Source organism: Carassius auratus, chromosome 26 (assembly GCF_003368295.1).
Source record: "Carassius auratus strain Wakin chromosome 26, ASM336829v1, whole genome shotgun sequence".
Lineage (NCBI taxonomy): Eukaryota > Metazoa > Chordata > Actinopteri > Cypriniformes > Cyprinidae > Carassius > Carassius auratus.
Genome location: NC_039268.1, coordinates 8,805,254 through 8,829,681, shown reverse-complemented (window position 1 = coordinate 8,829,681; position 24,428 = coordinate 8,805,254). Strand labels below are relative to the sequence as shown.

At 38.5% G+C, this 24,428-nt stretch overlaps 1 protein-coding gene across 1 annotated transcript; it reads left to right on the top strand.

Moving 5' to 3' along the window:
- Positions 1-9,161: 9,161 nt before the first annotated feature.
- chrnb3a (cholinergic receptor nicotinic beta 3 subunit a) lies at positions 9,162-23,576 on the top strand. Its single transcript, XM_026204051.1, has 6 exons — positions 9,162-9,773; positions 13,544-13,695; positions 19,182-19,226; positions 19,305-19,414; positions 20,708-21,611; positions 23,170-23,576. Exons 1-6 carry the CDS (start codon positions 9,713-9,715, stop codon positions 23,299-23,301), a joined length of 1,404 nt encoding a protein of 467 aa, XP_026059836.1. The 5' UTR covers positions 9,162-9,712; the 3' UTR covers positions 23,302-23,576.
- The last annotated feature ends 852 nt before the right edge of the window (positions 23,577-24,428 follow it).

Genomic DNA, 24,428 nt, shown 5'->3' with positions numbered 1-24,428 from the left:
GAATAATGTTTCCAATGAAGAGAGTAAAATATCAGCTTAAGATAGCAATCTAAAAGACTTACATTGTTTTGTAGATTGAAAAGAACCTTCTAGAAATGCCATGATACCCACTAGAGTTAATACATCCCTTGCCAGAATCCATATCCCTTCATCCTCCAGTACACACACACACACACACTGTGCCCAGGTCTCCTTGGAGAGCTTTCTCTCTTTTCCACCTGCCTTTATATGAACATAATAACAGCTGACTAAGCAGTAAAGCACCAGCTGTATGAAAAGAAAACACACAAACTTAAATTCTGCCCAATGCTCTTGCTATTTAAAACATTTGCTCCCAAAGAATAAACTTCACAGGGATTTGTAGATTTTCAAATGCTTTGTGTTTTATTACATATATATATAAAAAAAGACCAATGCTACTGATGTTAAAGGGCTAGTTCACCCCAAAATGAAAACGTTGTCCATGGGGTCCAAAACAATGACTTTTATTAGCCTTGTTTCCAGGCGAAAAGAGCATGCAGCTCATTTCTAATGTTTTCATATTATATCAGCTAACCTCAACATTAACAACATTTTAAACAATTATGAATTTTATGAGAACTCACCTTCAGACACCAGCAAGCCATTGAAATAAATTCCAGCTTGCACTGGCCTGTCAAAAGCGGCTATTGCATGGACAAAAATTATGACAGAATTTTAATTTCTGGGTGAACTATGCCTTTACAGTAACTCTGCCTGCACACTGTATGACACATTCACATATTCACAACACAAACCTTCACCCTTTTCTGTTTCACTTTTTCCAGACCCACTTGCTGCATCTGGTCACTGAAGCATATGTACATGCACACACTCACTTTGTGAACACTAATGTTGTATGACAGGTGTTCTCACAACAGTTCTCCTGACCCCCACCTCTCATCAGCTTCCATCTATCATTAGCCACTTGAGTTCTTATCGACAATTTAAACAGACATTTTCTAAATGTGTAATAACTTTGTTGGTGTCTTTCTGCTGCTTGCTTTGTTAGTCTCTCTCTTTCTCATTTAATCCTGTTGTCTAATTTCATGCGAGGATAGACTGTGATGAAGACAACTGTCTGCCGCCCTGCAGGCCAAATTTAGGAGAATCGACTGCAGCCTTGATAATTAAGTGTTTAATTAACTGTGCAGAAATGATAGAATATGGTGAGCATTGCATTAACTAAAACTGTCTTCCTTTCCCTATTTTTTTTTTTTTGAGAAAGCATTAGGTTTGGAACAACAGTGAAGAAACTTCTCATATGTAATAATAGAGAGTTTAAATGATAATTCACTCAAACATCTGATCAAAAGCATCTGTGACGGCTGGTGAAAAGACAGTCCGGAAACAAATGCGAGTTAACAGGATTTAATGAGATGATGAGATATAATACAAAGACGATGAGGCGATAACACTCCAGGGAGACGGTGGAAGGTGAGAAATCCAGCCGGTAGTGGAGTGTAGGTGAGGAGTCCGGGTCTTGACGGCGTGAGGCAGCAGGAGAGAGTGGCACAGGAACTGTGGGGAACAGAGCCGAAGGTAAGTGTCCGTGGCTGAGTGATCGTGCGGAGAGTGGATGAGGTTCTAGGGAAAACACAGACATCCAAACGCAAACTAACACAGAAGCCAGACGGGGGTAACACAACGACATGAAACAACGATCTCACCAACACAAGACGTGAGACAAGCCATTATATAGGAGATGAGTAATGAGTGGCAGCTGTTGCTGATACAATTAACGGAGATGCCCACAACTCTCCCGGCGAACCCCAGAAACCGCTGTAGGGCCTTACGGGAATCTGGAGATGGCCAATCTATCACAGCCTTTACCTTGTCAGGGTCCATTCGTATTCCCTCAGACGACACGATAAACCCTAGGAAGGGGACCGACTGTGCATGGAATATGCACTTCTCCGCCTTGACAAAAAGCCCATTCTCTAATAACCTCTGGAGCACTCGTCTGACATGTTGGACATGTTCCTGGAGAGATGAAGAAAAAATCAGTATGTCATCCAGGTAAACATATATAAACTGATCTACCATATCTCTCAACACGTCATTCACGAGTGCTTGGAAAACCCTGGGCGAATTGGAGAGCCCGAACGGCATAACCAAATATTCAAAGTGCCCTCTAGGGGTATTAAAGGCAGATTTCCATTCATCCCCCTTCCTGATGCGGACCAAATGATAAGCGTTACGAAAATCCAATTTTGTGAATACCGATGCTCCCTGCAACCTCTCGAAAGCTGAAGACATGAGTGGTAATGGATAAGTATTCTTAATAGTAATGTTGTTCAGCTCTCGGTAATCAATACAAGGTCGCAGAGAACCATCCTTCTTACCCACAAAAAAGAACCCCGCCCCCGCTGGAGATGAGGAAGGATGGATGAACCCAGAGTCTAGGGAATCAGAAATGTATTTCTCCATGGCCTCCCTCTCAGGAATAGAAAGAGAGTATAACTTGCCTTTAGGCGGAGATTTACCTGACACTAAGTCTATGGCACAGTCGTAGGGACGATGCGGAGGAAGAGAAGCAGCCCGGGACTTACTGAACACTTCCTTCAGGTCCAGATACTCTACAGGCACGTTTGGCAACGCCATGGTCTCCTTCTGAAAGACAGACACAGGAACAACAGGACAGGCAGAAACCAAACAAGACTCATGACAACTTTCACTCCACAATGTGATAGTGTTCGAACCCCATTCCACTCGTGGATTATGTTTGGACAACCAGGGGTGACCTAAAACAATGGGAGCAACAGGGGAGTCCATGAGAAAAAAGGATATGGTTTCTTGATGATTGCCGGATGTGATGAGTGTGATGGGTTCAGTATGGTGGGTGACGGGAGGCAGTTCCTGGCCGTTGAGTGCGGTGACATGGATGGGGAGAGACACAGGAAGGACAGGAATGTTCAGGTGATGTGCAAGTGAAGAATCAATGAAATTACCTTCGGCTCCGGAGTCCAGAAGAGCTTGGCATTCATGATGTTGATTCCTCCACCACAGTTTCACCGGAAGGAGGGTCGATGATGTGGGTGAGGACTTCTCGGCGGAGATCCCACCCGATAGTAGCCTCAGGTTTACTATCGGGCTGACTCTTTTACCGGGCAAGAGTAGTTGTTATGATCAGCGCCTCCACAGTACAAACATAGTCCTTGGGACCTCCGCCGTTCCCTCTCCCTCCGGGATAGCCGAGTTCGACCCACCTGCATGGGCTCGTGATCGTCGACAGAACCGACCGTGTTCTCTCGACTCAAGCGCCCCCTACCAGAAGAGAAGGGTAGTCTGGAAGGACTGTGTTGACGGCCCAGGCGATTAAACCTGGCCTCCACCCGCAACGCCAGGTCAATAAGTTCGTTGAGGGTAGGAGGCAGCTCGAGGAGGTAGATTTCCTGCTGCACACGGTCGGATAACCCATGCAGGAATCTATCCCACTGCGCCGCCTCGTTCCACTGGCACGCGGCCGCCAGGGTCCGGAACTCGATGGAGTATTCGGTGACAGATGAATGTCCCTGTTGGAGTTCCGAGAGGCGATGGGCGGCCTCCCTGCCGGTCGCGGCCCGGTCGAAAACTCTCTTCATCTCTTCTGATAGGAGGTGGAACGAGGCACAGCACGGATGTTGATTCTCCCACACCGCCGTTCCCCATAAGGCAGCCTTGCCTGATAGTAGTGTGAGCGTGAACGCTACCTTGGATTCTTCTGCGGCGAAAGTGCGGGGCTGCAGGGCAAAATGCATAGAGCACTTGTTAAGGAATGTTCTGCAATAAGTTGGCTCACCAGCGTAACTCTCCGGTGCCGGAAGTCGCGGCTCAGGCCGGAAGTGGTCCTGGGGAATCCCCGGGGGAACGCTCAGCGCAGGCGGGGCGATGGGCGCAGTGGGAGACATGAGCTGATGGATCTGCTGGGTGAGCTCGGACACCTGTGCCACCAGCGCTTGGAAAGCGCGTCCGGTGTTCGAGATGCTCTCCTGCTGCTGATCCATTCTCTTGACGCTATGGTGCATGAAATCGGTGAGGGTGTTGGTGCTCGCAGCTTCCATGTTGGGTGAGATCGTTCTGTGACGGCTGGTGAAAAGACAGTCCGGAAACAAATGCGAGTTAACAGGATTTAATGAGATGATGAGATATAATACAAAGACACACAAAGACGATGAGGCGATAACACTCCAGGGAGACGGTGGAAGGTGAGAAATCCAGTCTTGACGGCGTGAGGCAGCAGGAGAGAGTGGCACAGGAACTGCGGGGAACAGAGCCGAAGGTAAGTGTCCGTGGCTGAGTGATCGTGCGGAGAGTGGATGAGGTTCTAGGGAAAACACAGACATCCAAACGCAAACTAACACAGAAGCCAGACGGGGGTAACACAACGACATGAAACAACGATCTCACCAACACAAGACGTGAGACAAGCCATTATATAGGAGATGAGTAATGAGTGGCAGCTGTTGCTGATACAATTAACGGAGACGCCCACAACTAATCAGTGCAGACGCAGAACACACAGAATTCACCACAAAGTGTAAACAACCCGAGATAACGGTTTACCAACCTTGACAGCATCTAATGCGACTCAAATGTACATACAGTATAATGTATTCCAAGTGTTCTTCTGAAGATGTAGTATTAGGTGAAAATAGACGGACATTTAAAATCTTGATAGCAGCCCAAGCTCTCTATGGTACCTTCATTACACAGTTCTTGAGCAAAGTAGTGATGCCAGATTTGTCACTGAATTATTATTTTGATTTCAAAGGAATCTTCTGATATACTTTACAAGAAGATCATTCTTCTTAAAATTTTATTTATTGTTCAAGACTGATCTGGTGAACATTATGAGTGAATAATGACTTAAATTTTAGTCTGTCACACATAGGTACAGTATAACTCATACAGATACTGGTCATATAATTAGAATATCATCAAAAAGTTGATTTATTTCACTAATTCCATTCAAAAAGTGAAACTTGTATATTATATTCATTCATTACATACAGACTGATATATTTCAAATGTTTATTTCTTTTAATTTTGATTATTAAAACTGACAACTAAGGAAAATACCAAATTCAGTGTCTCAGAAAATTTGAATATTGTGAAAAGGTTCAATATTGAAGGTTTGGACCACTCAGCAGCAGTCCAGGTGTGGAGTATACCTTTAAGTTCAGTGTGTGCTGACAGGATAAATGATAGCGGTTCTGGTTAAACAAACAAATAACAGATTTATAGAAGATTGGGAGTAGCTGAACTTCTGCTGTGCATTGTTCTGTCTGTGAGCATGAAGATGAGGTTGGTAGAGTGTGTTGGAGAGATCAGGTGCTGGATTCTCTTGCTGTTGGATGAGCTTTTCATGCTTAATTAAACTCACATTTCACACATCAAAATTCAGAACCTTTTTTTTCTTAGTAGGTTGATGTTGATGCGTGTTTTGGTTTGCCATTGCCCATTAGTTTGAGACTGCCTTGTGGCCCAACAGGGAAACACATGCAAACCTGCTTGCTCTTACACACATGCACACACTTACATGGTGTATGAAGGTGTAAGTGCGTAACAGTGCCTCTGCTGGTCTCTTTTGATCTGTTTTGTGAAGAGTCTTAATTAGTTATGGGAGATTTACCCAGCATGCTTCTTTAAACACGTTTTTGGCCTCTCTTCTTCTTTGCAGTCTTACTTTGCTTTACTCACTTTCCTCTCGAGTTGCCCTTTATGTGTTATGGAAGGCCGTTCCCACCACAGGATGAAAAAAAAATAATAGCAACAACAGCCAAAATAAAAAAAAAAGGTAATAGAAACTTTTTATCTCAAAATACACATTTCTAAGGGCTTTTCCTCCTCAGAATAGTAAGAAAAAAGGTTAGAATTGTGAGAGAAAAGTTGCATTCTGCGATTTAAATAGAATTGAAAGAATTAAACTACAGAATTAAAGCAAAAAGAAATCTCTTGGAATTCTGAGTTGTGAGAGAAAAAACTTAGATTTGTGAGATTAAGAGTTACATTTATCTTTTATTTAAACATTTTTTCTGTCCTGACAGAAATACGCTTCCATAGTTTGTGTTTCTTTAATTATAGCATTCTACAGTATAGTACAGTTGCCTATTTTACACCTTTGGAAAAAATATATTTCCTCTTGTGCATGTTTACTGATTGTGAATTTATATTTATTAATATATTATTCATTACCATGTTAATTCTATACCTTGATTGTTTTATTAACCAGTTGGGTTGCCTAGTGTTAGCATGCTATCTTGTTTTCATATCTGTGACCAGCTGGCAGGCTAATCTCTTATTTCATTACACGCATATTACAGTAATGTTTGGCCGTGTCTTAGATTTATTTTTTCAGGCAGACCATGTTAATGATAATATAAATCATGACTGGGCCCTGTTTCTAAATTTAGGAATGGTAAAAAAAAATGCCTATGTATCAATGAAAGAAGAGCTTTACATTTTTTTTAACATAATATCTGGCTTTTTATATCCCAGCATATTTTCAAAGCTGTAGATGAACATCACATGCCTTCCATCTGCAGCACTAGCATGTGCAGACTTTGTCATTACTCTGCATATTTTAATACGGGTAGGGTTTTTCTAATTATGAGCATGATTACATTAACATAATCACAGTATTCTGTTTGCATTAGCTTCAAGTACTGACCTAATCGGTTCATGAGGGAAAATCTAAACTTGATGGCAGATATAAAAGAAATAATTATTCTTAAAGAATTACTGTAATTTTTTGTCATTTCCTATTGCTATTTTTAGTCAGATGTTATTTTTCAGACATACAGGAGCATCTCAATAAATTAGAATGTTGTGGAAAAGTTAATTTATTTCAGTAATTCAACTCAAATTGTGAAACTTGAGTATTAAATCAATTCAATGCACACAGACTGAAGCAGTTTAAGTCTTTGGTTCTTTTAATTGTGATGATTTTGGCTCACATTTAACAAAAACACATTAATACACAATCTCAACAAATTAGAATATGGTGACATGCCAATCAGCTAATCAACTCAAAACACTTGAAAAGGTTTCCTGAGCCTTCAAAATGGTCTCTCAGTTTGGCTACACAATCATGGGGAAGACTGCTGATCTGACAGTTGTCCAGAAGACAATCATTGACACCCTTCACAAGGAGGGTAAGCCACAAACATTCATTGCCAAAGAAGCTGGCTGTTCACAGAGTGCTGTATCCAAGCATGTTAACAGGGAGTTGAGTGGAAGAAAAAGATGCACAACCAGCCGAGAGAACCGCAGCCTCATGGGGATTGTCAAGCGAAATCGATTCAAGAATTTGAGTGAACTTCACAAGGATTGGATAGAGACTTGGGTCAAGGCATCAAGATCCACCACACACAGATGTGTCAAGAAATTTGCTGAACCACAGACAATGTCAGAGGCATCTTACCTGGGCTAAGGAGAAGAAGAACTGGACTCTTGTCCAGTGGTCCAAAGCCCTCTTTTCAGATGAGAGCAAGTTTTGTATTTCATTCAGAAACTGAGATCCTACAGTCTGGAGGAAGGGCGGAGAAGCTCATAGCCCAAATTGCTTGAAGTCCAGTGTTAAGTTTTCACAGTCTGTGATGATTTAGGTTGCAATGTCATCTGCTGGTGTTGGTCCATTGTGTTTTATGCAAACCAAAGTCACAGCACCCATTTACCAACAAATTTTGGAGCACTTCATGCTTCTTTCTGCTGACCAGCTTTTTGAAGATACTGATTTCATTTTCCAGCAGGAATTAACACCTGTCCACACTTCCAAGAGCACCAAAAGTTGGTTAAATGACCATGGTGTTGGTGTGCTTGACTGGCCAGCAAATCCACCACACCTGAACCCCACAGAGAATCTATGGGGTATTGTCAAGAGGAAAATTAGAAAAAAGAGACCAAAAAAATGAGATGAGGTGAAGGCCACTGTCAAAGAAACCTGGGCTTCCATACCACCTCAGCAGAATGCCACAAACTGATCACCTCCATACCACGCCAAATTGAGGCAGTAATTAAACCAAAAGGAGCCCCTATCAAGTATTGAGTACATGTACTGTACATGAACATAATTTCCAGATGGCCAACAATTCTTTTTTTTTTTTTTTTTTTTTGGTCTAATGAATTATTCTAATTTGTTAAGATTTTGTGAGTGGTGGGTTTTGTTTTTAAATGTGAGCCAAAATCATCACAACTGAAAGAACTAAACATTAAACTACTTCAGTCTGTGTGCATTTAATTTATTTAATACACGAGTTTCACAATTTGAGTTTATTGATTTATTGAGATGCACCAGTACTCATTTTCTGCGATCTAACTAAATAATAATTTATTGTAATGAACTGAGTTTACTGACAACATGGTGAGTTAAATAATATACAGCAAATATATACCCAATACTACAGTTTACAGTAAATGTATAATGAAGCCCTAATAATAAGGAATATAGCTGCAAACAGCGATGGCGGACTCAAGCCATCAGTGCAAATGCCGTGGTGAAGATTGGCACCTTCAACAAAATTGTGGTAACACTTTGTACAAAGCAACCCAAAGTATCTTGGGTATAAATGAAATAACATTGGTCTTAGTACAGAGCCATGTTGTACTCCACTAATGAAGGTGTGGGATATGATTGATGGCATCCTAATGGGGTGGAATGAGGGGCACAATAAAAAAAGTCTATAAAATATAAATAATAGAAAAAGTCTTTCTACATGATTTCAGCCAAAGAATAAGGGTCTTATTTGGTGAGACGAAAAAAGAACTGATTATTTTCTAAAAATAAATAAATAAAAGTATATATAATTTTTAACTACAAATCCTCATTTGCAATGAAACTACAATTTTGTTTTTGTTTTTTTGTTTCCTAATTTTCCTTAGACCCTTTGGCTCCCATTCAAGACCACAATATGGAGAAAAATCCTGGAATGTTTTCCTCCCAAAAAATTACATTTCTTTTTGACTGAAGAAAAAATGACATGGACATCTTGGATGATGATTAATCCATTCATATTAATAAAAAAAGAGTTTTATTAATACTGATTTTTCTTTTCATTTGCAGTCTATTTCATGGGTAATACACACACACACACACACACACACACACACACACACACACACACACACACATACAATATATATTCATATTCCTTGGCCTGATTTTTGGGAAAATTAATAAAACATGGCAAAGTGTTCGGTTTTAAGGACAGTTTTGATTACCTTTTCACATTACTTGTGTCAAGTCGTCACTTGATGTCAGTTGTAAACTCTGGCTCCTGAAGCAAAACCACGCCAGTCTTCAAATAAGGTAGCCTATATTTTCGTATCGAAGAACGTTGGTTTGTTTATCCCCTTCTCTTAACTCTCGAGCTTTCTTTTTTTATTTTCTCCCTACTCCGCTGCAGCTGCTCGGCGAATGCATGGCATATTTCTCGACATCACGTATACTAACGCCGACGGGGGCAACGAAAGCATCTTCCTCTTGAGTTCGCCTCGGACGGAGAAGCCTGAAAACCCCACTCCGTTCATGTTTAATTTATAGATTTATCCCACAGCAGGTTGCAGTACACCTGATCGTTTAACGAAACGGCTCGGTGTACGGTCGTATGAATAAAAAAGAGAATACCCCCTTTTACTGAGCGACAGAGACTCACTGTTCAAACAGCATGAAATAATTCCATTGAATGAAGGAACCGGAGCTGGGAAGGACAGCATGAAGTTACAAATCTCCGGTCTTTTGCTCGTGATGGCAGTAGCCTATGCAACGATAGAGGGTGAGTAACCTACTGCACTTTAATCTGATCTAAGTTTTCCTGCATTTTTCCGTGTGTGGCTACATACAGTATAGGACCTCATTGCACAGTTTTACTTATTTCACAGTCTGTTATTAAAATGATGCAAGTGCTTTCGGCTCCAATAGTCTATAGGCTATGTTACCTAAAATGTTAATTTAGACGAAGTCATACATGTTGAGAATCAAGCCACGTGTATTCAAGAATCATTAGACGTTTTATCTTGTGCTTTCGTCCCTGCAACAAATGAATGATACAAAAGAAATTCGACTCATGTTTAATTTACGCTTATTGCTTTGCTTCTAGCGCCCTCAGCTGGGTCTCTGAGTGTTAATGTTTTGTGTGACCTGTTCAGCACCACACACTTTTACTGGTTTTCCACCCTTCAATAGGTGTCATTTTGGACCAGCTTTGTAACAAACAAGCAAACAAACAAAAGATTTTAACAGACACCAACACACTTTGATGTGTTAATAGTATCACACTGAATCACTAATGCAAGAAAATGTGTTTTGTTTGGATTTGGCAGAGTGTAAAAGTGAAGATATGGGGGTTCTTATCAATGTCGAGTCAATGAAAGCCTTCATCTGCAGCTTTAATCCAAAAATGAAGCCGCTGGACTGGATTTTCATTTATCTTTTACTGTCAGCAACACTCTGGAGAGAAATGCTTCACATATTTTTCTTGCTCTCTCTGTTCATTGAAATGAGAGAAATTGTTTAATCAAGGGGAAATTGCTGTCAAACGTGGCATTCATAGATTCACTGAATTGAAGTTCTGTTGTAAAGGAAATTTTATATTCTATTTGTATCTGTAAAACAAGGCCTATATAGCCACTTTTATTGTATTGAATAACAGCATAGTCATATGCTGAATAATATTCCATGCTGATATTCAGTATAGTGTAACAGCTTGGTGGTGAGTGTGATGTTATTTTTATACAACAATTCCTAAAAAAATATAGTATCAAGTAATTTTTAATTGCGATATGGCAGGTGTTATGTCCATTCCTGCTCCATCTATACAAAATGGTTCCAAAGAAGTCAAAGCAGAATCATTTGACTGAAACCATATCTGTAATGCCATGAATATGCTTATTTGAATCTTGGCTGAAACTACCTTTTACCCTTAAAAGACCAGATGAGATGTTTTTCTGTCAGGGGAAGACAAGAGGACATTAGTTCACATTTGTGTTCAGTGACTAATGAGGTCATGTCTCTGAACTTTGTCCATCCATATGTAAATAACTAGGGTTTTCATGATCTTTTATTTGATACTGTAGGAAGTAAATAACATTGTTTTCAGTGTAGCAACAGATGAATGCAGATATCCTTGAATCTGGAGGGTTATTCATAGCTGGGTTTTTCACTCTTTGTGTAGGGATGTCCTATGAATTGCAGTATTCTTGAGTACATTAAAGTAGCTTTGAACATCCTGATGCAATTGACAGAAATCTCATTTTTATAGAGGAGAGAAAAGAACTCATTAACACACTGAATGAAGAGTCAACAGCTTCACGCATAAACCTTTTCCCACAAAACTTTAACCCACTTTTACCTTGAAAAAAGCTTGTACACACTTCAGAATGCATATACAAATACACTCTGTTATTCACACTCTCTTGCTCACCCTCCTCCCTCTTCTTGTCTTTTGATTTACACGTCCTTGTCCACTCCGTGGTTGGTTGAATCGTAAACCCAGACGAGATGGCCTGCCCTGTGCACAGTCTTTATTTATGATGTCATTTCATATACTTGCTGTTGCTAGACCCACAGCGCTGCTGAGCTGGAAAAACAGCTTCCCACAGACAGACTGAGAAATCTTTTGCCAAGGCACGACAGACTGTGATGAGGAAGGAAGTTATGCCGGTCGTTCAGCAATGATAGGCGTAACATCCTGTAAAAATGTCATTAATGTGGTGGAGCACAGATTGCTATGCCATTACTGGTGGAGGGAACCTTACAAAACACATTTATGGACAACCCCAACTCCCAAATGCATGCACATAATTTTTATCTAATGGAACCTATCTACGTTTATAAACTGATGCATTTATAAACTTGCAAGGGCATATCAGGAAAGGGCATATGTAAATGGAGGAAGACAAAACCAAGGAGGAAGATAGAAGAGAAAGGGTAAAATAATGGAAAGAGAGTTGGTTTCATATAATCATAAAAGCCAATTATTCATAACACTTATATTTACAATATAGCATGACCTCTGGTGTGTTTTTCTGCATAATAAACATGCTTGTGAAATTTTATTTTATTAAGAAAATTCATTCTGTGTTACCTTTCCAGTAGATCATTCTGTAAAATCCTTGACATGTAGATCTACGTTACATTACATTTATATTATACAAAGTAAAATTATATACAATTACATTATATACATGATATTAAATATACTGTATATTAGCTGTTGCGGTAATGTATATTTTAGCATGTCGGGAATATACAAGACTGAGACCATCCTAGTCATAATTATCTAAAATAGAATTATAAATTATACTGTATAATGGAATTAAGAACTCTCAGTGAGTGAATGCATGAATGTTCTGGAAGTACTCTGAATATAAAAATCATGCTGAGAATTACACATTTTCATTCAAGCTTTATTATTCTGCATCTCAACCAAACTATTACAGACTATTTTTGTAAATGCCCATTTTATTTGTTGTTATACTGTATATCCATTTACATATCCATTTAGCCTTATTTACTTGTAAATAGAAAGGTAATGTGTAGCATGTACCATTTCTTTGGGGAAATTGGATTGTTTTTCATTTTAAAGAAATAATAAAGAAAAGCACTTGTAGATAAATATACGGACAAAAGATAAAGAACAGCAGCTTGTAAATGCTTTATGAAAATGCTATTTACAGGGGTAGTTGATACTAAAATTTAATTTATTTTAGTATTAAAATTGCAATTATTTACTCTTATTGTTCCAAAATAAACTTTGAAACACACATTGTAATATTCATTTAGTTTTTTAAAATTCTCACATTTTTAAATATAAATAGACAGTATGTAATCAATATTTTTAAGCTTCAAAAAGTACATAAAACATTATCACTTTAAACAATAAAGATATTTAGGTTTTAACTTAGGTTTTTATTAATAAACTTTAATAAAATGTAATAAACATTTATACTATAAACTGTACTCCATGGTTCATTTAGTGGGTATATGTTTGTGTGTGTGTGTGTGTGTGTGTGAGAGAGAGAAAGAGAGAGAGAGAGAGAGGGAGAGAGAGAATGAGAGTGTAATCATTAATGCTAGAGTGTGTGTGTGTGTGTGAGAGAGTGTGTGTGTGTGTGTGTGCGTGTGTGTGTGTGTGTGTGTGTGTGTGTGTGTGTGTGTGTGTGTGTGTAGTCGTGGGCACATCTTGTTCTCCTGATGCTGTGTAGTTCGCTTGTCTGAGGTCATCATGTCATGGCAATGGTTGCGTCAGCAGAAGGAGCTCTGAGGAACATGGGCCAGCTGTCACTTCATGACTCTGTGCTCATCTAACACTCGTGGGAGAGTGTTTCTGAATTTAATGTGTGATTTCTCTAGATGGCAAATCCAACATGAACCTACTTCCTACATAACCACACAGATATGTGTATGTATAGGCCTGTACAATACTGGTAATCAGCATGGAAGCTTTAGATTATGCTTTACCTTATCACCACATGCCACCTGAGGCTGTTGTGTCATTTTAATTGCTTTTAATTGTTCTAAAATTAATTCACCCTCTTTCTCTAGCTCCTGAAGAGTATGTCTCACTAGCTGAGATGGAGGACACGTTGTTGAGGAATCTTTTTCGGGGCTATCAGAAGTGGGTGAGACCTGTCCTTCACGCCAATGACACGATTACCGTTCGTTTCGGTCTAAAGATCTCGCAGCTGGTGGATGTGGTGAGACAAACACACATTTGCATTGCAACATCTGATCTTCAGAAGCCATGAAATGTACCTTAAAGCATACAGGAATAAAACAGAAACCACACCGGGTGCCACTTCTGTTAGCTTAAAACAGGAAACTTAAGGGATTCACATTATAGATGTACAATCTGTTAAAAAAAACAACATATGCTGTTGTAAGTATGTTTGGAAGCTGGTAGCTGGTTTAAGTAAACAAAGCACAACACTGATTTGGAAAATTATGTGTTTGAAACCAACATACTGATTTTTTTTACATTTTTCTTATTGTTTTATTTTTTTACTGGACTTCTGATTCTGACTAACCTTAAAGTAAGGTATTGCCCTTGTGACATCTTCCCTTTGTCTCACCTTGCCTCACTCTCCTCTATAGATTGCCAGTATGTCAAGATCCTTGTGGCCTGTGTCTTGTGTAAAATGTGTAGCGTTCCAACCCTATGTGTTTGTGAATGTTCAATGTTTGGTGTGTTGAAATATTTGAACTTTTGCAGCTAGACCTTATATAACCACCCGACCAGATATAACCACCCAATCTTCTAATCTAAACTACGAGTCGAGGGCTTGGAACCAGAGGGGCGTAAGTGGCATTTTGGGCGAAAATGAGTTCTATATATCAAATTAAAGGTCTTGATGAGCTCTGTATTGAATTGCAACCTGTATTGAATAAAGCAACAAAACAACAAAGACCTAACACAAAAGTTTGAGCATTGTTTGGAGCCAGAGGGGTGTATGTCCACTTACACCCTTCTAGCTCTAAACAATACAAGAGCCTACAGTATTTTTCAGAGCCAGAAGGACGTAAGTGGGTGGTGCCCTTAAACAGCACTAGCTAAAATGGCTGACACACATGCTGCACACATGGAACTTTCTGAGGCAGAACAAATTTTGATGAATATAATGAAGCAAACGGATGAATCTTGTTAAGAAGTGACAGATGAAGAGATGTTTTTGTATGCTGCTCCTCACTTGAGTGTTGGAGGTAAAACGCATGCATTTAGGGGGAAGTCGTGGCCTAATGGTTAGAGAGTCAGACTCGCGATTGAAAGGTTGTGAGTTTGAGTCCCTGGCCGGCAGGAATTGTGGGTGGGGGGAGTGCATGTACAGTTCTCTCTCCACCTTCAATACCACGACTAAGGTGCCCTTGAGCAAGGCATCGAACCCCCAACTGCTCCCCTGGCGCCGCATAAATGATGAACACTGCTCCGGGTGTGTGCTCACAGTGTGTGTGTGTGTGTGTTCACTGCTCTGTGTGTGTGCACTTCGGATGGGTTAAATGCAGAGCACAAATTCTGAGTATGGGTCACCATACTTGACTGAATGTCACGTCACTTTTCACTTTCACATTGATAGTCTAGCCTTTCTAGCCTAGCATGCTAATACCTTTGTCTTGGTCTAATCTGGCTAACTGTGATTTAAAGTAGCCTAATATTCTGGCATAGACTATTAGGTAAAACTTTATACTTGATTTACAAGCATATCTATAATGTGTTTAATAAATGTATTTTCATACTTTATTAATGATCAATTTATCATTTCTAAATGAAGTGTAGCATTATTTACACACCAATTATTTAGTTGTCAGATAAGATCACTTAGAAATTGTAAGTAAATGATTAATAAACTATTTAAATGTACATTCATACATATTATTATTCAGACATATAGTAATAGTTGCTTGGTGTGTTAATAATGATTTATTATGTATTTCTACTGTAAGGTTTAATTCAGGTAGTTATAAAGCATTTAGTAGTGGTCAACTATTTTTGTGAGCTCATCTAAAGTGAGGACTAGTTATGCCTTGTACTAGTTATGCCTTGTCATTAATCACTATTAATGATTAATAGTGTGCAGTTATTATAAAGTGTTACCGAATATTCTTTTAAACATTCACAGTCAACTTAACTCTAAGCCTTAACTAATAGATTCAGGGAATTCATGTAGGATATTAATACATACTGTATGTAAATCATAAAGGGACAGAGCCGAATGAGGTGAGGGAGAGAGATCGGCTTAAGGGAAACATGGAGACAGCACATGATGGAGAAAGTTAGTTCTGACTTGCACTTTTTGAACATTAAGCATAACCTAATTTAACCCTTAATCATTCAGTTCATGTAGGATAATGGTATGTTATCTGTTATCAAGAATCTGTTGCAGGCCCAGGCTCAGTAGGCCTATATATATATATATATATATATATATATATATATATATATATATATATATATATATATATATATATATATATATATCATATTTTATAGACAGTACTACCAATATAGGATAATGGTAAATATTAATGATTAATCGTTTAGGGACACAACCACATGAGATGAGGAAGAGAGATGAGGAGATTGGAAGAGAGACACGCACATAGAAACAGCACAAGATGGAGGGAGAGAGACAGACAGGGCGAAAGAACATGCAATTGATGAGGGACACACTGAGACAGAAGAAGCTATAGGGAGTGAGACAGTTATTGTGCTTGAAGTTGTTCAGGAGGGAGAGGCAGAAAATGGAAAGGAGGAGGATGCCAACACACAAAGAGGGAGAAAATGACAGAGAAATGTTGACAACGAGAAAAAGAACAAACCCAAGAGGTTAAGAAATTCTGGCCAAAGCTACATGAATTCACATGACATTCAGGTCCCAAGAAGGAGGATGAGGGAGAAGCACTTTGCCTCCTGTTGCTACAAATGCAATGAAAACTTCCCTGAGGAAGTGAGGGAAAAATATTTGAATATTCTTGGGAGATGGGAGATGCAGAGAAGGAGAAAGACTTTATTGTCAATCATGTTGTCAAAAGAGAGAAAATAAACAGGGAAACAATCTCAAGAAGAAATCATACATTTGAGTATTATTTAACCTCAGAGAGAAGACAGATTAGGGTATGCAATGACTTTTTTTTGAAGACCCTAGATGTGTCAGAGAAATTTGCACGGTCTGCCATACCTATAACACTCTGACAGTGGGCAGTGAGTGAACTTTTTAGTTCAACTAAAGTGAACTAAAAGTGAAATGTGTAATAAACAAGAGAAATTAAACGTTAAATTAAATGTTAAACTGTTTGAAATTAAATGCATTAATGTGAATTCATGAATAAAATTAGAAATTAAACTGTTTGAAATTAAAGGTTAAACTGTTTGACATGAATGTGAACTCAGAAATGAGAACTGAAATTAAACGGTTAGAAATTAAATGTTAAACAGTTTGAAATGATGAAATTAAATGACTATGTATACAGTATTTTAAATAAAATGAAAAGTTATGAAGTTAGATTGTTTTTAACCAATGTTTTTACCAATCATTTCTGCATTGATCAGCAGATACGCCCTATTTTTCTTTAGAAGAATTGCAAATGTTTGGTGCCAAAAAGGCGTATTTGATGTACTTGCTATATTTTCAAGATTTTGCAAGGTTTTATAATATGTTCATTGTGTTAATATTCCATAATATATTCACTTAAGAACTTACTCGTATAAGTATGTATGTGGTTGCAATGTTGTGGTTATAGGTTAATAAATACAGTTGATTGAAGTGTGGTCAAAATTTTGTTTTGGCTCTCCTGTAAAGTTTGTCAAATGCCACTTATGCCCCTCTGGTTCCAAGCCCTCGGAGTGTAAGTTAAGAATTGCAATTTTTTTTTTTTTTTGCCATAGAACATTATTCTTTAAACCCTATTTCTGGGTGGTAGCAAATAATTCTGTCAGAAATATTATTTTATTATAATTATGTCATTATTTATGTGATTAGCCATTGAAAACCTACTTTGTTTCTCTTTCAAACATATAGGTGGTTTGTGTGGATATATCCTTACATTCATTATTCATTAATTTTACTATGTTGAATAAGCAGATGGTAAAGTCAGGATGACAATTAGCCTATTTTATTTGATAGGGAGTAGAAAGAGAATTGGATAATGGGCAAGCCCTAAAAAAAAGAACCACTGGTGTAAAATGCTGTGAGAGGAAGCCCGCTGGTCGTTATGAGCTGTCACTGTATGGTTAGAGCTGGATAAAGATTCTTCCAATATTTCTTTGAATAGGACACAAGATTGGAATAACAAGCAAAAATAATCACAGAATTTTCACTTCTGTGTGATCTCTTTAAGTTAGTGCCAGTTGCTCAAGTTAAATCAAATCACAGTCTGAGTCAGACCTGCAACCTGATTTATGCAGTCCATATATCATCATGCAATAATGTGCGTGGAAGTGTGTAATTATGTCTGACTGTATGAATGTAAGTGAAAGTATTTGAATATAAAATCTTAATTACCTTTACACAGGAACCACAGAAAGGCAAACACTGTTCTTGGCACTCTATTTAAAATGCATATATTTGTTGCTTAGAAATAATAATAATAAACAAAAGTTGTAAGATTTAAGATTGTATGCTTTTTAAGAACTTTATTTCATTAGATTAGGTATTTTTAGACTGGGGAGGGAGTTTATAAGTTCTGAAAGTTGCTAAATGTTTTCAACTTAACTGTAGTGATTGTAATGAAAGTATAATGAACTCTAATTTCACTAACTAATTCCACAGGAACATATTTCTAATAATGTTGCTGTATTCAAGTCCTACTGGGAAGTTCCCACTTAAGTTTGAAAATTAAAATGCAATTACAACATGATGTGGATGGAGTAATGTTATCATTATTAAAAGTGCATAAAATTTGCAGATTGTACCATTAGCAATCAAAATTATTATAATATAACTAATTTGCTTTTGTCATTATTACTGAATGAGTTTCATGCTGCTGGTTTCAACTACATGGTAGAGTTTATGTTTGCTGATGTAAATACAATCATTGAGTGAAGATGATTTTTTTGTCATTTTTTTATTTTTTTTTTCTTCTTTAAAATAAAAGTGCTGGGTGTTGAAAATTTTCCTTTCCAAGCTCACTTTAGACATTACCAAGATTATAAATTTGACAATATGGTGCTTTGTTAGAAGCCTCTTTGAAGTATGTTTAGTTGGGACAGTGAGGAAGCGACCCAGGTGTTTTTGGGATTCCGACACATCTTATACTGTATGTGATAGTCCTGCAGAGCCACCTGATGGTCATATCTTGTAATCAACACTACATGGTATTCTGTGCTCAACTTGTCACAACTTGACAGTGTACATTTTCTGGGTGGTGAACACTGAACACTGTGGGGAACAATTTATTTTCACACCATTCTTATTTAACAGATGAGTCTCAGTATATTGGTTTCTATTCAGAGTCTGAATTTAAATGAAACAAAAGACATAAGATACTATCTTTTAAGCTGTGTGTATAAATAGCACAGCTGAGTCAATCATCTGTATGACTCAAGTAGGTCAGTGGTGAGAAATATTTAGAGAAATATTGCATTTGGGCTCATTCAAAACATGTTAAGCTCATGTAAGGTACTAAGATTATTTTGCAACTATGGATATTTATCACTCTTCATTGTGCATTTTCTTTATTTTCTTTTCAGGATGAAAAGAATCAACTAATGACTACAAATGTCTGGTTGTGGCAGGTAACTCAAATAAATCTAGCTTTAATTTGTTTAAGTGTTTCTCAAAATACTGATACTTTGTTGGTCTCTTTCCTGTAGGAGTGGACAGACTATAAACTGCGGTGGAATCCAGAAGATTATGGTGGAATCACATCCATCAGAGTGCCCTCAGAAACGATTTGGCTACCAGACATCGTCCTCTATGAGAAGTAATACTATGTAGGATTTCTTAACCATGTCAGTGTCATACAGGTGCACATGTTAATGAATAATGTGTAATTGTAATTTGATTGTATTTTTGTGTGCTTGTTCTGAAAGCCAGAGATAACAAACTAGGTTTATTTAGTCTCCCAAATATCTGCATTGTGTCATGTATAAAATACAGACAAATTTAGACTGTATTTTAAGCACACACACACACAAAAAATGCCTGGCCACTGATCAGAAACAGCTGAAAATCACTTTCTTTGATTCAGTGCAGTGTCTGTCAGTTCGTTAATCATATTTTTATGACACAAAAGATGTGAGCATGTATAGTGAATATGAAGAGCTCTGCAGCAACTGTGGTGTCTCAGTTTCCACCAGACGAGAGAAAAATAATAACCTAGTTACAAGATGTACTTTATTAAATAACTCATGACCAGACAGTATTAACAATAACTGCTGCACTCCTTTCACTCTCTTCTGAACTCTTCCCTCATACATCTGTGTTCACTTTATTAAAGCTCCAGATAAAGGTTGCCAGCAAACTTGTCTAATAAAACAGCTACCACAGTTATTGTGCTTTGGGTTGGAGGTAGTATTTTCAAAACAAACCCCTCAGAATCACAATATAATAAACAGACATGACTAAACTGTAGCAAGAGAGCAAATATTAATGAAACAAACTTTACTAATATCCAAAATAATAATAATAAAAAACAGGGCATTTAATTTATGATTAAATTATAATATTACAATAAAATTGTATAATGTTTCATGTTTAATTACACCTATGTGTTGCTATTATTATATTTTCAATTGATGAAATAACTGTGTGTTTAGGGGAGAGGAATGTTTGAAGCATCTCAGATATGCTAATATCTTCAGGAGGGGAGGGGCTTCAAGGACAAAAGGTTGGGAACCACTGTGTGAGGAAATATTTGAATTAAAGTCTGAAATTTGTATAGATAATCTAGAATTTTTTTACAGTTCAAATGAGCCTGAGAAGTGTAAGTTGAGCAGAAATTGAATAATAAAAAATAGTTATAGTTTTTTTTCAACTGCAAAACCCACACATAAGATCTTGTTTACAATCTCTAATCTACTTAGTAGGGTTAAATAACACATCTGAGACACCCAGAAACAGTTAGAGTGGCAATGTAACAGTCACTCACAACACCTTAGCAATGTCCTGTCAAGCACCTAGAACCTTGTGACATTTGCATGGGTATTCATGCTTAGATTTTCTTTAAAAAATGAAAAATGTAGTTGTTAATATCAATTCTCCCTTTCTCTTATAGCGCTGATGGCCGATTTGAGGGTTCTCTAATGACCAAAGCCATTGTAAGGTTTAATGGTACCATCATGTGGACTCCTCCTGCCAGCTATAAATCCTCTTGTACCATGGATGTCACCTTTTTCCCATTCGACAGACAGAACTGCTCGATGAAGTTTGGGTCGTGGACATATGATGGCACAATGGTGGACCTGACCCTGGTGGACGCATACGTAGACCGTAAAGACTTCTTTGACAATGGGGAATGGGAAATACTCAACGCTACCGGCCAGAGAGGCAGTCGGCGTGACGGCATTTACTCCTATCCTTACGTCACATATTCATTCATTCTCAAACGTCTTCCTCTCTTTTACACACTTTTTCTCATCATCCCATGTCTCGGTCTGTCGTTTCTCACCGTGCTGGTCTTCTACCTCCCCTCGGATGAAGGAGAAAAGCTTTCCCTCTCCACCTCCGTCCTTGTGTCTCTCACTGTGTTTCTTCTCGTCATTGAAGAGATCATTCCATCTTCCTCTAAAGTCATTCCTCTGATAGGAGAGTACCTGCTTTTTATCATGATCTTTGTCACGTTCTCGATCATTGTAACTGTCTTTGTCATTAACGTCCATCATCGTTCTTCTGCCACATACCATCCCATGGCACCGTGGGTTAAAAGTCTTTTCCTCCAGAGATTACCTAGACTGCTCTGCATGAGGGGACACACTGATCGTTATCAGTACCCAGACATCGAGCTGCGGAGCCCAGAGCCAAAAACAGGGATGAAAAGAGGGCAACAGAAGAGTGCCGGAGGAGGACGAGGGGGGTTAAAAGAAGATGAGAGCCATGCCTGGATTGCTCTGTTGGAGAAAGCCACTTACTCAGTGCACTACATTTCCAAACACATAAAAAAGGAACACTTCATCAGAGAGGTGTTTAGCCTTTTTTTCCCGTTTTCTTTAAACTGTAATCTATTAAAGGAATGGTTAACCTAAAAATTATAATGTGCTGAAAGTGAACTAACCCTCAGGTCATGCAAGTAGTTGATGAGTTTGTTTCTTAAATCACTTGGTCACCAATGGATTGCAGTTAATGGGCGTCGTCAGAATGAGATTTTAAAAAGCTAATAAAGACATCACAAATCCACGACTTCAGTCAATTAGTGAATGTCTTCGGAAGATTTCAATGAAATCTGCAAATAATCGAATACCATTTAATAATATGTGTCTGCATAAAGTATTTTTAATAATTTGTAGTGTTTGAGTTGGTGTAGTGTATTAACTCATTTGCCTAAGTCAAGTGACTTAATTCATAATTTGATAGAAAATATAAACAGACTGCAGAAGCAGTGTGTTTCAAAAGTGGCCATCCCTAAGACACAACGCTTTGACACGATAGCCATCTTCAGTGGCAAATGTTGGAGATGTTAAGCCGTAGTTTATGAACTTAGTTTTAAATGTAACTACATAAATGCATCTGTATCAGCAAGATTTTGTCTAAACTACAACACCTATTTAAAAAAAAATATATGGTTTTAGGGTCTGTGTCTTAAAATTCAGAAAGCTTACTGGCTGTTGCCACGTGATTGGTTCAAATTGACTGACAAATAAAGAGGGGAAAAAAAGCATTTTACGAAAGTAAAAAGAAGGCCAACAGTGTAAATGCTGCATTTAATAATGTTTGATAAATGTATTATCTTACATTAAATTTTTTAAACATAAATTGAATTAAACTGTTTTAAATAATGTTTTTATTTTATTTGTCAGATTTAAAAGTGGTCAAAGACACAACTGTGCAATTAAGAAATAGCACAAATTAAGGGAAATGTATATTCTGTGTGAAAGCCCCAATATGCTTATTGGGACAATTCAGTGTTGGAGGTACTGTAGTCTTTGAAAACTGCTTTGTTATTAAAGAAATAGTTCACAAAAATAGTGACATACACAAACAAAACCAAATTAAACCCTGCGGCTCGTGATGATACATTGATGCGTAAAGACACTAAACGATTGGTCGGTGCAAGAAACCAAACAGTATTTATATCATTTTTTACCTCTGATTTTCACCGCAATGTCCGAACTGTCCTGAGCATGTTCTCAACAGCCAACACTTGACACTTCTTGCTTCACGGTGGAATGCAGACTTATGGACCAGTCAACCATCGATACTGTAGCTACAATCTCAGCTAGGAGTGTCAATGGTCCACCTTGAGAGATTATTTAATTTGGTTTTGTTGTGTATGTTTTTTTTTTTACTCTCAAAGAAGTGATTCCCATTCACCTCCATTATATGACTGACAGACTGCAAAGGTTTGAGTTAAAACTCTTTGTTTGTGTTCTATGAAGAAACAAAATCAGATACATCTTGAATGCCCTGGGGTAAGAAGATAAACATCAAATTTGCATTTTTGGGTGAACTATCCCTTTAAGGTAAAAGAGCAATTCATTGACAGTATGTACTTAATTTAGATTTGGTTTGTTTTCCTCTCAGGTTGTTCAGGACTGGAAATTTGTGGCTCAGGTGTTGGACCGGATCTTCCTCTGGGTCTTTCTGGCAGTATCTGTGCTTGGGACCATCCTCATCTTCACCCCTGCTCTGCAGATGTACCTCAGCACATCTTAGAGATTTCCCACGACATTACAATTATCCCACTAAAAGTCCTTTTTTGGCCTTGCCACATCTAATCATCTCGAAATTCAGCCTCTGTATCTTCTTCCTAGATGTTGCATTCAATAGTTAGACTGAAAATAGCAAAACTCTGATAAAATGAGTTTTCTGCCCTTTTAACACAAAACTAAAAGGCAGCTTACACAGTTGAGGGAGTTCGGATCTGTCAGGGTTTTGGTAAGGGAGGAACTCAAGTGCAGACAGGGATCGGGTTACACACAGGATTTATTAATACAAAAAGGGGAAAACAAAAACCCACGAGGGGGAAAACAAGGACTAGGGCAGATACAAAAATAACTAAACAGGACTGATTAGACAAGATAAACAAAGACTCAAAACTAGAGAACACTAACTACAAATAAACACTCACGGTTATACAGGACACAATCTCTCAAAGGGGTTACCAGGGTATAATCACAGGTGAGGAACAATGAACCGACGCAAGACAGAGCACACTAGGAGATCTAAATAGGGGAACAATTAAGACACGACAGGTGGCACAGATAGCAATCACGACACGACTAGGTTAACAAGGGGGGCGGGGCAAGGGAACGAGACAACACAAGAACATGGCCCAAAGACAAGGCCATGTGCTTGTACACAAAACATGGGTCTGTCATGATCCTGCCTCAAGGCTAGGGAAAAATCAAGGACACGAGGGCAGAATCATGACAGAACCCCTCCCTTAAGGAGCGGCTTCCAGATGCTCCTCAAGGGAACATCAAACACGGGACATGACTGACATGACAGACTGGGACACAGACACAAACAAACAAGACATGACAAATAACAACAAAGGCAAACATGAGTACACAATGGCAGGGTTAGGGTGACAAATAAATAAAAAAAAAACAGGGAAGGGGAGGAGGCGGGACCACAAAGTTCATGGGGGACAGACCAGGGTGGGTGGGTGGGGCAGGAGTCTTAGGAGGGCGGGCCGAAGGCTGACGACGAGGGGTCCAGGCAGGTCTAGGTGGTGAGGGGTGGGAAGAGGTCTCTGGACAACTGAGAGAGGACATGACGGGAGCAGACACGGGTCGCGGGGTAACACTAACGGGACGCGGGGCAACACTTACGGGACA

Bases quoted from the DNA above. Each gene is read 5' to 3' on its own strand.
- chrnb3a (XM_026204051.1), top strand. From the start codon at position 9,713: ATGAAGTTACAAATCTCCGGTCTTTTGCTCGTGATGGCAGTAGCCTAT. The intron at 9,774-13,543 runs GTGAGTAACCTA...CTCTTTCTCTAG, and splicing joins AGCCTATGCAACGATAGAGG to CTCCTGAAGAGTATGTCTCA. The intron at 13,696-19,181 runs GTGAGACAAACA...TTTTCTTTTCAG, and splicing joins TCTCGCAGCTGGTGGATGTG to GATGAAAAGAATCAACTAAT.